The sequence below is a fragment of the Populus trichocarpa genome, chromosome 3 (assembly GCF_000002775.5).
Source record: "Populus trichocarpa isolate Nisqually-1 chromosome 3, P.trichocarpa_v4.1, whole genome shotgun sequence".
Classification (NCBI taxonomy): domain Eukaryota; kingdom Viridiplantae; phylum Streptophyta; class Magnoliopsida; order Malpighiales; family Salicaceae; genus Populus; species Populus trichocarpa.
Genome location: NC_037287.2, coordinates 12,373,706 through 12,389,473, shown reverse-complemented (window position 1 = coordinate 12,389,473; position 15,768 = coordinate 12,373,706). Strand labels below are relative to the sequence as shown.

The following is a 15,768-nucleotide window of genomic DNA, read 5'->3' as shown; positions in this document are numbered from 1 at the left end:
GAAAACTACAGATAGATAGAGAAGAAGGAAATTGCGGGTCCCGTAGAAGGGAAAGTGGGGCCATACTTCATTTTGGTTTTGTGTCTTGTATTTTCTTAAGGATAATACCACGGAGTTTTTTTTAAAATAATATATAAAACTTTTTGAGACCATGGTAAATATTCTGTTTTAAAATATTTTTATTTAAAAATATATTTTTTATTTTTTTAAAATTATTTTTAATATAAATACATCAAAACAATTCAAAAATATTAAATAAAAAAATATTAAATAAAAAAATAAATTTTAAAAAACAATATTTTAACTTCACTACCTAACACCCACTTAATTATTGATTTATAAATGCAGGTATTATATGCGCGGTCAGCTGTGTAGGTCTCACACGCGTGATCTTAAAATTTAGAGGCCTTTTTTCGGCCTCTTTGACTTTTTAAAAAATAAACAATAAACTCAACGAGTCATATTTAATATAATTCATCTTTCCCATAACTAATTCACACAATCCACCTGCAATTCAATTTCATTTTAACTTAATTAAATAAACTCAAATAATTTTATATATTAATTATTATAACATTTAAGTATATCATTTAACTTTCTATATAAACAAATCTACCTAATAAATAACAAAAAAATTAAAAATATTTAAAAAAATCAATTTTTTTTAAATACAATTAAATTTACCTCCCGGACAGTTTTTGGATAAAAATAGATTTTAATTTCTTTTCTGTCACAGTAATCAGACGCAAAATAGGACGATAATGAGGACGGGCAGTGGGGAGCTCGTGGGCGTGTGGATAGACATGTCATTGTCAGCGTGAAGGGGACGGAAAGGAAACGCACACACGACCAAGATGTTTAAAAATATGTTTTGTTTTCCGTCTGCGTTTGACTGTTAATTCCGCGCGCGCGTTAAGGGAACGTTATGTGGCCAGATTTGGGATCATTATGAACTCTGCTATAATAATTATTGCTTATCTAGTTGCCATGCCGGTCTTTCACGTAACAAATAAACAACGCTTTCAAAGAGGGGATGATTATTTTGGATTTGATTTGATTTTTATTAAAAAAAAATAATTAAACTGAATTTTTTTAAAAAAAACCAAACGAGCTCTTGGTTTTGGTTTGGCTCGATCGGTTTTTTAAGATAAAAATCGGTTCACCAGGTTTGACTCGGTTTTTTTTATTTTTGCTCGGTTTTTTTCTGGTTTGGCTCGATTTTTTCTTGTTTTTTCAGTTTCGGTTCGGTTTTAGGCTTATAAAACTGAAACCGAACCGGTCGGTTTTTTCAAAATTATAATTGGTTTTTTTTTACGGTTCAGTTTTTTCGGTTATTATTTTTCGGTTTTCTTGGTTTTTTAGGTTTTTTGCTTACCTCTACTTTCAAGATATCGATAACTACCTCTTTCTATTTCTAAGTAAATGCGAAAAAATTTATAATAATCGATGGGTAACTAGTGTTATATATTAGTTTTTTTTGTTTATTTTAAAGAAAAATATATAAATAAAAAGAAAAGAATATAAATTTATGAATCACAAAAATAATAAGAATATTTTAATCTAAAATTCCTCTTTTCTGGTTATATTTTTTAGTTTTTTTAAAGTAAATCCCAGAAAATAATTAATAGGTTGTATCTAATTACTTTTAAAATAACATAAAATTACTTAATAAATTCCATTCTAAATAACTACCTAGTTAAATCGTATGGCCCCATTTCAAATGCATTTACCAGGTAGCGAAAAACGAGAAAAAAGAAGTAAATTTCACTAGCGCAACAAAAAGAAAGGGTTATTTTAACTTTGAGATTTATAATTCGACTGGTTAGGTTTTAGATTTATTTCTCATAAATCGCTAGTTTGAGTGCTATAAATTTTAGAACCACTGGAAATTTACTTAGTCGTTAATCTTAGGGTTTCGAAAGATTAATCAAGGTGCATGTAAACTGACCCGAAAACCCATAATTAAAAAAAAAATCAAAATCTGGATAAATAAAAGTTTTATTATTTGATATTTATATTAAAATCAACTGTTAGTGATTTATTTATAAAATCCAAGATCATGAAAGTAGAGAGAAATGAAAATGTCATCATAGATTGATTTTCTTCATGCACCACTTGCGACCTTGTTGATGCCACCCAGAAACATTATGATGTTAGATTATATAATTAAGTTAGTTTTTAAAAACGCAGCTGTATCTGTATTTTTAAAAAAATTAAATTATTTTTTTATTAAAAATTAATTTTTTTATATATTTTGAATTATTTTGATGAGCTGATCTTAAAAATAATTTTTTTAAAAATAAAAAAAAATATTTTAATACATTTTATTATAAAAAATATTTTAAAAAATAATTACAACCACACTATTGAAAATAAGCCACGTATATTTATTTTTACTGTTACAGCGAGTAAAAATGAGGGAATTAAAATAAAACTCTAATCTCATTTATGTTTTGCTGTCCAATCTGCATCTGCAGGGAATACGGAGGAGACAGTAATTAATGCAAGTTCGGACCCACCCGTGAAGTGGTGTACTTATTACATTATTGGGTCTTCGGGTCCCAGCATCCGGAGGCATATTTGAATCTACAAGCTACAGCTGAAATAACATAAAACAAATCACCCGAGAGCTTTTCAGCTTTCCTTTTCTTACATTACCCACGACTTGTAAATTTAACCATCTAGATGGGATCAATAATAAAAGTTTGGGATCAAGAGATTTATTTTTTTTGTGGTTTTAGATTCGAGCCCTGTGGTTGCTCATATGATGGTCACTGGAGGCTTACATGGTCGTTAACTTCAAGGCCCGTGGGATTAGTCGAGATACGCGTAAGCTGACCCGGATACTCACGTTAAACTAAAAAAAAAAAATGTCTGTTATGAGGATGGATTTTTTTTAAAAAAGGATCAATTTAGCGCTAATTAAATTTTAAAATTTATTTTTACTATATGAGAATCTTATATTATAACAATCAAAGTAAGGTGACTAAAAGATTAAAGGATAAAAAAACTGCGGGTGTCCCTTGCAACCCAATATGATTATGTCTCCTTCTTCTTTTTTTTATTGCATTATCATTATTTTTTAAAAAATAAAAAATATGAATCACATATCATATTTTCTTGCATATTAATATTACAAACATTATTCTATTGTTCATCGAATAACAATTTTACAAAACCAAGCTATAATTATTGCTGAAAATTTTAATAAAAAATAAAGATTAAATTTGACACTTTCCTAATTTGAAGGGAACAAGCCAGACACGTAAACAAAAAAAAAAAGAGGTAGGAAAACAAAGAAAAATGATTCATCGAGGCCACATAAGAGTGCCTTTGCTTGCGTACGTCTCACAACCACCAACCACTTTTTTCTTGTTCATTAAATTCAGTCTCCGGTTTGAATATTTGTTTTATTTTTAAATTTGATTCCTAAATATTTAATTGTTTTAATTAATAAAAATAAATTTTATCTTACCAAATCAAACATTAATCTAGTGTTTAATTATTATTTGTTTGACACCTCGAGAATCTCATACCAAACCAACATAAAGAAATCATTAATATCAAGCTTAAACTAAAGGATAAAAAAAATACAGAGTGACTAGAAAAGTAAAAGATGCAAAAACATAGAGAAGAAGGAGAAGAAACATGATAGAGTAGCATTATAATCCACAATTGATGATGTCTTACTCCACGATAACTTCATTATCTCTTTTAGTTTTTTTTTTTAATTAATTGTTTTGGAGTACAAGGGCTGGCAATTCGAGCTTTTATTCTAATCAAAAGGTCAAAAACCACCACGATGTAACCTATTATCCTTAAAAAAAAAAAAAAAAAAAGCTGGAGAAGATCCGTTTTGAAGCCGTGGGTAATCGCTTGCCCGACAACACATAACAGTTCGTTCTGTTTATTTTTGTGTTTTAAAAATATTTTTGAAAAAAATTAAAATTTTTTTATTTTATTTTTACTTTAAATTAATATTTTTTTATATTTTCAGATTATTTTAATATGCTGATATCAAAAATAATTTTTAAAAACTAAAAAACATTTTATTTTAATATATTTTAAAGTAAAATAAACTTGCAATCAGACTCGCAAGAAAGAATCTATGTATTATTCCATTGAAATCGCAAGTCAACTGGCACAAAAGATCTGGGTTGGTTTGGTATGAGATTCGGCACGGCTCGGCTCCTCTAGCATTCGTCCCTTCTTCTTTGAGATATTTTTATATTTTTTTGGATGGTTTCTTGCTTGGACTATTAATCGATGGGGGAATCCAGCACATCATGATCGACCCCATGATACGAGAAATTGGTGCAGTTGGGGTTGGTCCATCATGTTATGTGATTCACGTGAACCACTATCTGATATATCATATTATTGATTTTAAATTGATGTTTTTGTGTTTTTTTATTATATAACTAAATTAAAAACAAAATTATTAAATCTAGTGAAATTAATAACTTAAATTATAAGCTTGAAAGGTTAATCTAACTTGATTTATAAATACATTGAAATAATATTTTTTTATATTTTTTAAAATTTATTTTTCACATCAATACATTAAAACTATTTGAAAACATAAAAAAAATTAATATAAATATAAAAAATATATTTTTTAAAATATTTTTAATACATAAAAACAAATAAATTTTGATATCCCACCGTGAACATAGATACAATGTCCTATAGGCTATAGGGCACATGCATCCCGTACACTGAGAAAGTTGTTCAACGAACCAACCTAACATCAAACCTTGATATTGCTCCTTCTTGTCCAAAGATGGCTAACAGTCCTATCATTAAACAAAGCTATAGTCTTACCTTAGGCCTAAAAATATGGCAAATGATCTTCGAGACTTGGCTCAGAATCATTTCTTTAAGCCGTAAAATTAAATCTACGACCTAAAAACAGCAATTGCGGCATATATTGAGCACATAGTTGCCTTATTTTTATCGAGCTTGGCTGTACAGGACTGTTTTTTTCAAGATTAAATAGTATAATTTCCATTCATTAAAACATTGAAAGATAAAATTAGAAAAAAATTAATTAAAAAACAAATAAAAAATCATAAATTAACCTGTAAAATTCATGATATGTATCAAATATTAGTTTAACCTCATAAAAAGTATATCTTTGATACAATTTATGAAGCTCAATTCCCTATAAGCTCAAAGTTAAATGATGAAATAAAAAAAATAAATTTTAAAAATAAAAAAAAATATATCATTTTTCCAATGAACAATGATATGTGAGGAGGGGGACAATAAATTCCCCTTCTCAATTAGTGTTTGCTACTAGATGTGGACCCACACTACATCGCGGGGTCGTATTATTTTTTTCCATAAAGAATAATGTTTAGGTGTCATGAGCACGTTTTAAAGAAACAAGAAAAATCTATGACTCTGGTTATAGACCCGACTAGGTTAAATAAGTTGATTTTACTTTAATTAGATGATAAAAAAAACAATAATAATAAACAGACTAAAATTTAAAAAATAAATAAAACAATCACGATAACTTGGGAAAAAATCTTTTTTTGATAGGAAAAAACAATGTAGTTCAATTTCCAAATAATGAAACATAAAAGAATAAAATTTAATAAAAAAAAGATAAAAAACTAGTCTGAGTTAACATGACAAACATATAAACCTAGTAATAAAGGGCGAGCCAACTCGTCAAATTTATAATCCAGATCATAAGATCAAAATAACCCGCTAAAAATTAAATGTAGGCTTTAAGTTGTTATTTTTTATTCAACCCATGAAAAAACACGAAATAAGTAACAAATAAGTAACTAGTTGTGACCTAAAATGAAAGGAAACGCAGAAAGAATAGAATATTGTTAAATTAAAAATAAAATAAAATTCCACCCTTCAATTTTTTGGGGGTTAAATGTTAACCTCTTTGAAAATTTCCCCTTCCTCCGAAGCTGTACTGAACAGAAGTAAAGGGGTTAAAAATTATTACCCTCTCACCAAACATGCCCTTAATTTGAACTAGAACACCCTAAGCTGTAAGAAAACACAAAAAAAAATGTCTAAAACGGAAATTGTTAGCTGAGATTAGGCACCACCAATAATTATTGGAAGGTCATAAATCATAGATACACATCAGGAATTCTTCAGTTTATATGAATTTATAAATGGTTAATCACAGGATTATGAATTTGGAAATGGCTAAGCACTGCTGTTTATATGATAAAGCGTACATAATATTACAGTCAAAGCAAACCCAGGAAAATTTAGGGTCTGTCAGGTTTTTGATATCTGAAACCTCAAAAAAGAGTATCTCAGATTCATCGTTTTCTGAAGTTCAATAACCAAATAAAATCTTTCTATATCAGTAAGCTAACAAATAAAAGTGGAAGAAACACATGCAGCTTTATTTGATATCACTCAAGGCAGGCATGGCAGGTACAGACTTTGATACTGTTCCTCTTCTTTATGAGCAAACTTTGATACTGTTCACCAGGATTTTCTTTCATTTTCAACCCTTTTCAAACTGAACCAGTCCACAAAATCTAATACAAATCTTTCTGAATTAAATTTTCTATTATTAAGATTATAGACCTAGCTCACTCAATATGAACTGCAGACACAGCTGCTGTGATTTCCTTGGTTATTGGATCACCAGTTTCTAAAGAAACACCATGTGGGTCTTCTCTGACTAACAAGGCCAGAACATTGAGAGAACTCCAAGCTTTGGCGACATTGCTGCCAGAGTCCCCTAAGGTTACAGCAAAGACGGCATCGAATCCACCTGCTCCAGGAACTCCTGCCAGCAAAACTCCTTCCATGTCCATAGTAGCATCCAAAAGTCGAGTCTGTGATTCAGGCTCTATCTGCAAAGTTCAAAAAGATTATTAAACATCAAAAAGCTAAAAACCTAATTAAATTAATATTTGTTCCATTAGAGAAGCAGGATGAGAACCCAGCACAACATCTTCAACTTGCATTTCACAACAGATTTATGAAGTTGCTGTTTATTAATGTTGGCTTATGTTGCAAGGAAAAAAATAAAACACGAATGAAAATCTCCCAGCCAGAAGTTGCATGCAAACTTTGTGCATAGCTTTAACTTGTGACAAAGGCAGTTGTCTATGCACTTGATATTAAAATCTTACTCTCTCTTGTACCGCATGGGATCTTACGAGTACAAAGTTTCTTTCATCTTATTCTATTTAACGTTTATAAATAGCTTTCTCCAACAAATATTCTGCAGCTGCAAAATGTTCTCACTTTTCAGGGCCCGAAAATGTGCCCCGCTCATCCTTTTCAATTAAAGAATTGCAAACGTATGCACTACCTAAAAAAACCGTACCAAAAACAAAAGGACACTGGCACAAGGCATCCAGAGCAGGGACTGGGTGATAAACTACAACTGCAGTTAGTACATAGCTAACCCAAGAGATCCTATCTAAGGAAAGAACTAGTAAGCTGGAAAGTATATTTGAGTATGATATTGATAAGACAGCAGAATGATTATGCTATTCCTATCTTGCCCAACTGTGAGAACCGAGAAGGGTTTAGAACCCTTACATCAAACATTCAGCATGACACTTGCAGAAGCCATATAAAGTCAAACCATTACATGGCATAGCAGGAAGGTCAATATACCTTTCAGGAGAGTAGCCAAAGGAGAAGAATACATTGGCAGTAGGGGTGATCATTTTCGATTCGATTCAGTTTTTATCAGAAAAAAAAAACCAAACTGAAAATTTTATTTTTTTTAAAACCGAAACAGGTTCAAACCGACCGGTTTCGGTTCGGTTCGGTTTTTTAGGACAAAAACCAGTTCAAACTGGTTTGGTTCGGTTTTCTCGGTTTTGGCTCGGTTTTTTCCAGGTTTGGCTTGGTTTTTTCCGGTTTTTTTTGTTTGGGTTCGGTTCAGTTTTTTGCTTATAAAACTGAAACCGAACCGAACCGGCCAGTTTTTTCAAAATTTTAATCGGTTTAATCGTTTTTTTTTACAGTTCGGTTTTTTCGGTTATTTTTTTCCGTTTTTCCCAGTTTAATCGGTTGTTCGGTTTTTTTGCTCACCCCTAATTGGCAGTGCCGTTGTAACATAGTACATTGGTGAAGTCACTATAGCTAGCCAGTACTAAAGTAGCGAACGTGCTACTCAGAAACATTGATGTTTATATAATAACAAAAATTATTGTCCTAGTCCTCTTTTTATCATATCCATAAACATTTCACTCCGATATGAAAAGTTGTATCTCGGGAACAAAGAAAGAGAAAGAAACCTACCGGGACACCTGCAGCCTCGCCCATCTGGCGCATCAGATTTCTGATCTCAACCATGGCACTTCTTGCTCCTAACAATGCTTTAACAACTGCTTCTTGGCTAGGTTCGGTGGATTGTTCTATCCACTGTTCAAGCAATTCATGACATTATATCAAAATCAACACTAGGCATAAAAGTCACAACGTAAGGAAGGAGCACCAAACATAAAAGATTGAAAAAAACAGGATAAAAAAATACTTTGACAGCATAGACGAAGTAATTGGCAGCTTGCACATCGTTATCCACAAACAATATGAAACTAGTGTAGCTAGACATGATTCAAAACAAGCATCTAATTGGTTTGTTCATTCATGTCTACATTTGTCAAACACAGTTTTCTGTTATTAGAACAGTCATGTTTCAGGTACAGCACTTTTCTGTGGAGAATAGTTAAACTCGTGTATGAGGCTGAATGAACCCCACAATAGTGCATTGTTAGTTAGTCTCCTTGTACTATTTAGTCAGAGATGCTAATGGTCTTCAAGGGAGAATTTGGAATAAGCTAAGATCAATAGGAAAGTACAGAGCAAGGGAAGTATATAATGTCATGTCAGCTACGGTAATAAGAAAGAACAGCACCTACTGATAACCAGGTTTTACATTATTGTCCAGCAAAACTCACTTTACCTAGACTTCAACAACCATGAATGAGGAAGAAGAGAAGAGTAGAGAAGGCAAGGACCTTTATAGAAGACCCCAAAAAAATTCAGACTCCTGCTCTATATTTATCTATTTGTTTATTGACAAGTAAAATTCAAATATATGATAAATCATTGCCCCGCAGCAAACACCCCTCTACCACCAAAGTCAAAGCTTGGAAACCAGATTTCCTGTTCTGGTAATTCATGATTGAGGTGCTGGCAATGTGGCAGTGACTTATTTAAGGCTTTATTCAATTTGAAATGAATATTTTTCAGGATAAAATTAACAAAGGCATGTCTCAGTACTTAAGAAAACCACAGATTTCCAGTACCTGTCTTTCACAGAATTCCTACTACATGACTGGAGGATAACAGCAGTAGGTGACCTTTCATGAGGAAAGGAAACTCTAGATGAATGGTAAAAATCAAATAAAAATAGAAAATCAAGAAATTTAACTCACTACTGTTTCACAAACAACACAATCTACGACTCACAATTCCAGACAAAATCAATGTTCATAAATGCATATAACCTGTTTGACAATCAATAGAAAGTTGTCAGGGTTTTATGAGTGCTCTCTTTTTAGATATAACAGAAACAAGTCCAACAAATACCTTCTCTGACCTTTGCTTGCTGCAAATGTCTAGTACACATTTGTAAGCATTCCAATTCTCTTCTGCAAGCTTGCTTAAAATATTGAATTGGATTTCAAGTTTTGAATTTGCCTCTGACAACTTTCTCCATGTTTCTTGGGCCTTTGCAGGGTCAGATTTCTGCCACCTTTTCACAGCACCTACCATTGATGGCGTGGATGATCCTCCAGTCCCTGGTTCTCCTAATAACTTTGGAAAGCATCATAATTATTGTCAGCAAACAGTTATTAAGGTCTTTGCAAAAAGTGGAAATCTCAAACAAACCAAAAAATTGTTGTTTGAAAAAGAAAAGGAAATTGCAGCTAAAATTGTCCCTTTTCTACCCTGAATTTGTTAAAAGAAAAAAAAAGTTTTCTTTTGATTGCCTCCCTCAGTTTGTTAATGCATGCCTTTAATCATTACTGTTCTCATAGAATCTTCACATCTATTGTGTAGTCAACCAACAAGCACGAGCTTCTCATCAATATCAATAACACAGGATGACAAGAGGACAAATTCATTATACCTAGAAACCACGTGAGAGTGCATAAAAAATGTTCAAAATCAGACAGAAGGGAGCCATGTTTCTGGAAACTGAGATTAAATGAGAGATTTTCTTTCCTTCCTTTTTTTTTCTTTTAAGTCTCTTAAAACTAAAGTTGGAATAGGGCTTTCAGCATCATATCTATATAACTGTATGGTAGGACAGCTACATGTTTTCCAACAAAAGCATAACCATAAATTCATACACATAAGGAAACATCAATAGTATATGTCAAGATGCTCACAAGGTTCATCGATGGGGGCAAAGAAAACTTGGTCCTCTCATGGTCCCACTTTCCTTTTAGGATGGCAGCCATGACTTCCTGTAATGGTGTTCCATTCAATGCATCCTGCAACGTTTTCCATGGAGTTTTTAAGGAAAATGAACTCTAGTGAAAGTTGCATAAAACATACTCTCAACTTTGCATATAATGTTCTGAAAGTTGCAAGGATACAGTTTTCAGGAACAGATAACATCTTTATCCACATAAATAGACACGCATGATTGTTAATTTTATTTATTCCAAAATTGGCAACGATCTACACAATAGTGAGGCAGTTGACACGGTTCAATTAATGCAACCTGAATAAGTCGTCTTCTTACACATCACCCTTTGAGAACTGTAAACTTTGTCATTTATTCAAAAACCTTTAACCTTGCCTCAAGAAATGCACAGGAAATTATTTGTGCTAAAATCTAGTAAACGATGAAGGATTTTATTTATTTATTAAAGGTTTTATTACTGTTTTCACAAATAGAGATCACAGACACCAAATTGAATAAAATTTAGGAAGACAATGGATGGTAAAATTATGCAGAAATCAACTATGCTTAATTACTGAAAAAGTTTTTTACAAAGTCAAGTCTGCATGGCATCCAAAATACTAGAGTACTTACCAGTTTTTGATATAAATACATACCATAAAAACTCTTCACAACTTAATGGTGAAGATGGATATGCATAGATAAAGAAAGAGGGAGGGGGAGGGAGCTAGAATACAGGCCTTTGCTCAACTTTAGGTGATAACATTACACGTCAATTCCTCAAGAAGCCATACAACCCTCAAACCCAGGATGGGATTCACAGCGAGCGCATATCAAAGAAAGTAAACAGCAAATCAACCAGTATTTACCTTACCAATGGCCATTTAACTTGCAAATGTAATTTTAATCTCTTTACTTCTGAATCAAATTCAATGGGGGAATGATCATGCAGTCATGGTGTAACCTCTCAATTGACATCATGAACCCAATCATTAGATGCACAGAGAGGGAGAGGAGGCGAGAGAGGGATGGAGGGAGGGACCTGAGCAGAAGAAAGAACATCTGGTGAAAAGCGGACATAACGGTGACTTCCATAAACTGCAGAACTGACATCAAAACCACTTCCAATTTTCCCTTGTGCAATACAATGAGCAGTTTGAGCAATAATATGCACCACATCAAGATCAGCAGATCCCTCATTTTTAGACACGGGTGAAAGATCAACCACTCCAAGGTAATGAAGCAGAGCAGCAACCACAGCAGTGGTCATTGCTGCAGATGAACCCAAACCAGTTTTTGCAACTTCAGGCTTGCAATTCTGTCCATTTTCTTCTTCTGCATTGAAGGTAATTGATGTGAAAGGAGGAAGAGCTGCCAATGATTCTGGTGTCAAAGGGAGTCCACGTGCTTCAATCTTTGAAAAAGGGTGGCCACGTTAACAAAATATTATAATAGAAAACATTCTACTCTTATACGAGCATCTCATTCACAAGAATCAAATAATTAAATGTTCTCATGTACCTTTTTTTTTTGCAATTTATTTATGAGATAAAATTGTTGGCTGCTGTAAAGGAATGTGTGCTGTTATATTTTATGATGCAAAATCAAATTAAATGTGTTAAAGAGCAATCTAACTGACAGTTACGCATATCATGGTCGAAGAACAACTGTTGGGGAGAGAAGATGAAACAAAAGGGCACCGAAAGTTATGAGGGAGATGAGCAAGTTAGAAATATGCTCTGCCAGAATTTTATCTGTGTAAATAACACAATAGCTGGCAAAAGCAAAGAAAGGTAAATACCTGATTTCTGTATGAATAGAAGTCATTGCAACCTAAAATTGTGATATCAAGGCCTGCCTCAATAACCAGTAGAAACATTAGATTCTTGAAGTCCTAATAGGTGAATATTGCATAAAGGATAAAGAAAACATAAGCATCAACATTACCTTGCAAGAGTAGCTTGTGTAAGGCATCCTTCTTATCTTCGTCAAATAAAGCATGTGCAGCTGCTATGGCATATGGTACCGCTTGCTCCACAAAAGGGTTCCTTGATTCACTGAAACACAAAATTCATTTAACCATACATTTTCCTTAACAATTGCACTTTTCTGGCCTAGGGATATCTTTCTAGATAACCTTCAACATGTTTAGTGCTGGGCGTGCATGATCAGATATATGTAGGTACTGTTGAAATGAATCGATCAGGAATACAAGGACTATCAGGGATCCCGAATGACAGTAAAACACAAGCACTTAATACAATCCTCAAAAGAACTTGCCTTGAAGAGACACACTGAAGCATTAAATTCTTCAGTGACAATTTATACATGCTTTCTCTGGAGAGTTGGGGAGATGTTAATCTAACATCAGTCCAAGCCTGACATGCATCAAAAAAAAATATTCAAAAAACATTCCAACGCTTTGGTCACATTACGTTTTTTTTAAAAAGCAGAGATAAACAAATTAAATACTATGCATTGATTATCAAAGTTTGAGACTTTAATAGTATAATCTCAGAAACAACCAAAATAACGCTAAAAGATGACAAAAATTAAAAGAATCCCTCACCCAGGCCCAGCTATCAGGCTTCATTTCTTCATAAAGAGGTTTAACAATGGCATAGAAACGAGCATTTGTGCTTAAAACAACTCCAGCATTAGGTCTCTCCAATATGAGGTAACCCCCAGTCATCAAAACCTTACCAGGAGCAGAAGCAACTCTGTTAAATTAACATCAACAACACCAGTCTCATCAAACACTAACTAAAAAACCCAGATCAATAATTAACTAAGAAACAGCAAACGTTAAAAAATTATACAAAGTCGGTTAACCCAGAAACAAAAAGAATGAAATTCAGATTTCTTCACTTTGTGTTTTCTACTATCATAGCAGTAGTGTAGATTAGAACTCTCTCAGTGGTAAAAGAAGGAGATTCAAAGCATGGGTTTTTTGGTTTTGCAAAAGAAATGGATAATAATATTTGAAGTGAGGAGAATTGAACTTACACAGCCATAGCTAAGCTAGCTTCTTTGAGATTTGCAATCTGAGACAGGTACAGTCAAGAGTTAAATCTTTCGAATTTCGTAAGGCAAATGCAAGGAAGGAGGGAAAGAGATGTGGAGATTCAAAGGACGACAACCCGCACGCACTCAACCACTTTGGCTCGTTCGTTGGTTTTAACGTCAATATTTTTTTCTCGCCCCTATTTCCCTTTTTTTTAAAAAAAAAATAGCACTGTTTTAAAAAAATAATGAAATACGCTTATAGAATTCCCTTTTTTTTTAATGAAATAACACAGTGAAAATAACAACATTTTAAAAAGTTTTTGTTAGAAATAGTAATATTTTAAAGAAATAGTTAAAATGGTTGTCATAAATTTAAAGAATAAGAGGAGAAAAAAAAAACTTGAAAGCAAATCAACCACAATAAAATTTCAAAACCGTATTAGTTTAACGGTTAAAATATTTCTATAATTCTTATAAAGATAGGAATATAAATTTGATTTTCATAAAACATATTTATTAGAAGGAACAGTCAGAAACTCCAAATAGAACTAGTTTCATACTTTAAAAAGATATAAAGATATTCACCAACAATAATATAGTGATTTATACACACCACTTAAAAGCAAGAAAGTTTTTAAAAAATATCATTATTTATAATCATGATATTTAATAAAATGTATTATTTCTTCTAGTTTGGTTTTTTTTTTTTTGATATTAGAAAGGAAATTTACCCATTTCCCCTGGTGTTCACCTCATTATCGATTAAGTCGTCCAATAAGAGATTTTCTTTTCTGGTTCATAATTTGTTATTGAGTGCAAGTAATTGATAATATTAAATTATAGTTGAAAACTTTGAATTTTTTTTTATAAGTTAACATTTTATATTTAAATGAGATTTAAAAGTATAGTTGGGATTGTTTTTTTAAATATTTTTTTATTTGAAAATATATTAAAATAATATTTTTTTATTTTAAAAAAATTATTTTTGACATAAATATATTAAAATAATTTAAAAATATAATAAAAATTAATTTTTTATAAGAATTAGTTACTTTGAGAATTATTATGTTCTTAGTATTAACTCCAATTTTATATATTAAAATAGATACTGCATTAGATAGGTTTGACTTGTTGATAAATGAATTTGTTTTCATATTATTATCTTAAGTTTGAATTTAGAAAAAGATTGCAAAAAAAAAAAAAAAAATTGTAAGCGCGCAGACATTGACGTAAATGTCTTGTCCAAACAGTCCTTGGCCATTGAAATTTGAAACAAATAAAATAAGGTATTAAGAAAAACCGTCACGGAGATGCCGTTATTAGAAAAAAAAAATTGATTTTGATTTTGATTTTTTTATATTTTTAAATTGTTTTTAACATGTTAATATTAAAAATAAATTTTTAAAAATAAAAAAATATTTTTTTTACGCATGGGATTGTCGTGGGAAACAGAAGGGCATAAAGATTTTGCTTATTTCATGTTGAAAATGAGCATTTATTTTGTTTTTTCTCCCTTCTTTTCTGAACAAATTTAACGGGCCGCCTCCCACATTAATATTTTTGTGCTGTAGTTTCTTGACTTCTTCAACCCTTTGGTTTGGAGTTCTAAGGTTGTATTTCAAATTAAAAATGTTGACTTTTATTGTTGGAGGAAGTTGTTCTCTGTGGAACGTGGATTGTTGACCTTCAAATTTAAACTATCCTTTTTATTATTATTATTAAAATACTTTATACCATTAGTGCACTTACAATACACTTTATTTTTGGAATAATCTTAAATTATTCCCCAACCTATAATTTGTTTCTCAATTTGCATCTCCACCAATGTTTTTTACCATTTGGGTCCCTGATCTTTTCATAACTCCTCAATTCAATTTTAAATCTGTTAAAAAAGAAGAAGATAAATTTGATTGTGTTCATTTGAGTGAAAGAAGAGGAAAAAAACAAGATCACCTCACAATGGATGCCATGGATACTCCCCCCTTTTTTTAAGCAATATGTAGCTAAAAAATTCCCAAACACATTGTTGACAGAATAAAACCCTAATTCCTTTTTTTAAGTAAATATATCGTCACATTTTCATCGTGAAAACTTTTTATTCTTGTACTTTAAACACTTATAATTAATTTTACCTTTACTAATATTTTTCGAATTAAAAAGTATGAAATTAATAAAACTCTAAACCCTTTTAAGATAATCATGCCTATACAACCATTACTTATAAAACATGTATAGAATATTGATGACAATATTTATTATAGTGTAACTATCAATTCAAAATTTAATTTTTTACTAAAATAAATTTACAATCCAATAAGTAATTATCATTTTTATACAAATCCAATTTTGAACTGATTATCATCTTTACACAAATTCAATTTTGCGTCAAA

The 15,768-nt window shown here is 31.4% G+C and overlaps 1 protein-coding gene across 1 annotated transcript; it reads right to left on the bottom strand.

Moving 5' to 3' along the window:
• Positions 1-6,365: 6,365 nt before the first annotated feature.
• Positions 6,366-13,550, bottom strand: LOC7456102 (phosphomevalonate kinase, peroxisomal). Its single transcript, XM_024598182.2, has 10 exons — positions 13,379-13,550; positions 12,942-13,092; positions 12,653-12,750; positions 12,320-12,429; positions 12,174-12,226; positions 11,415-11,786; positions 10,353-10,457; positions 9,547-9,774; positions 8,254-8,376; positions 6,366-6,845 (listed from the first exon to the last, which is right to left on the bottom strand). Exons 1-10 carry the CDS (start codon positions 13,384-13,386, stop codon positions 6,579-6,581), a joined length of 1,515 nt encoding a protein of 504 aa, XP_024453950.2. The 5' UTR covers positions 13,387-13,550; the 3' UTR covers positions 6,366-6,578.
• Positions 13,551-15,768: the final 2,218 nt, after the last annotated feature.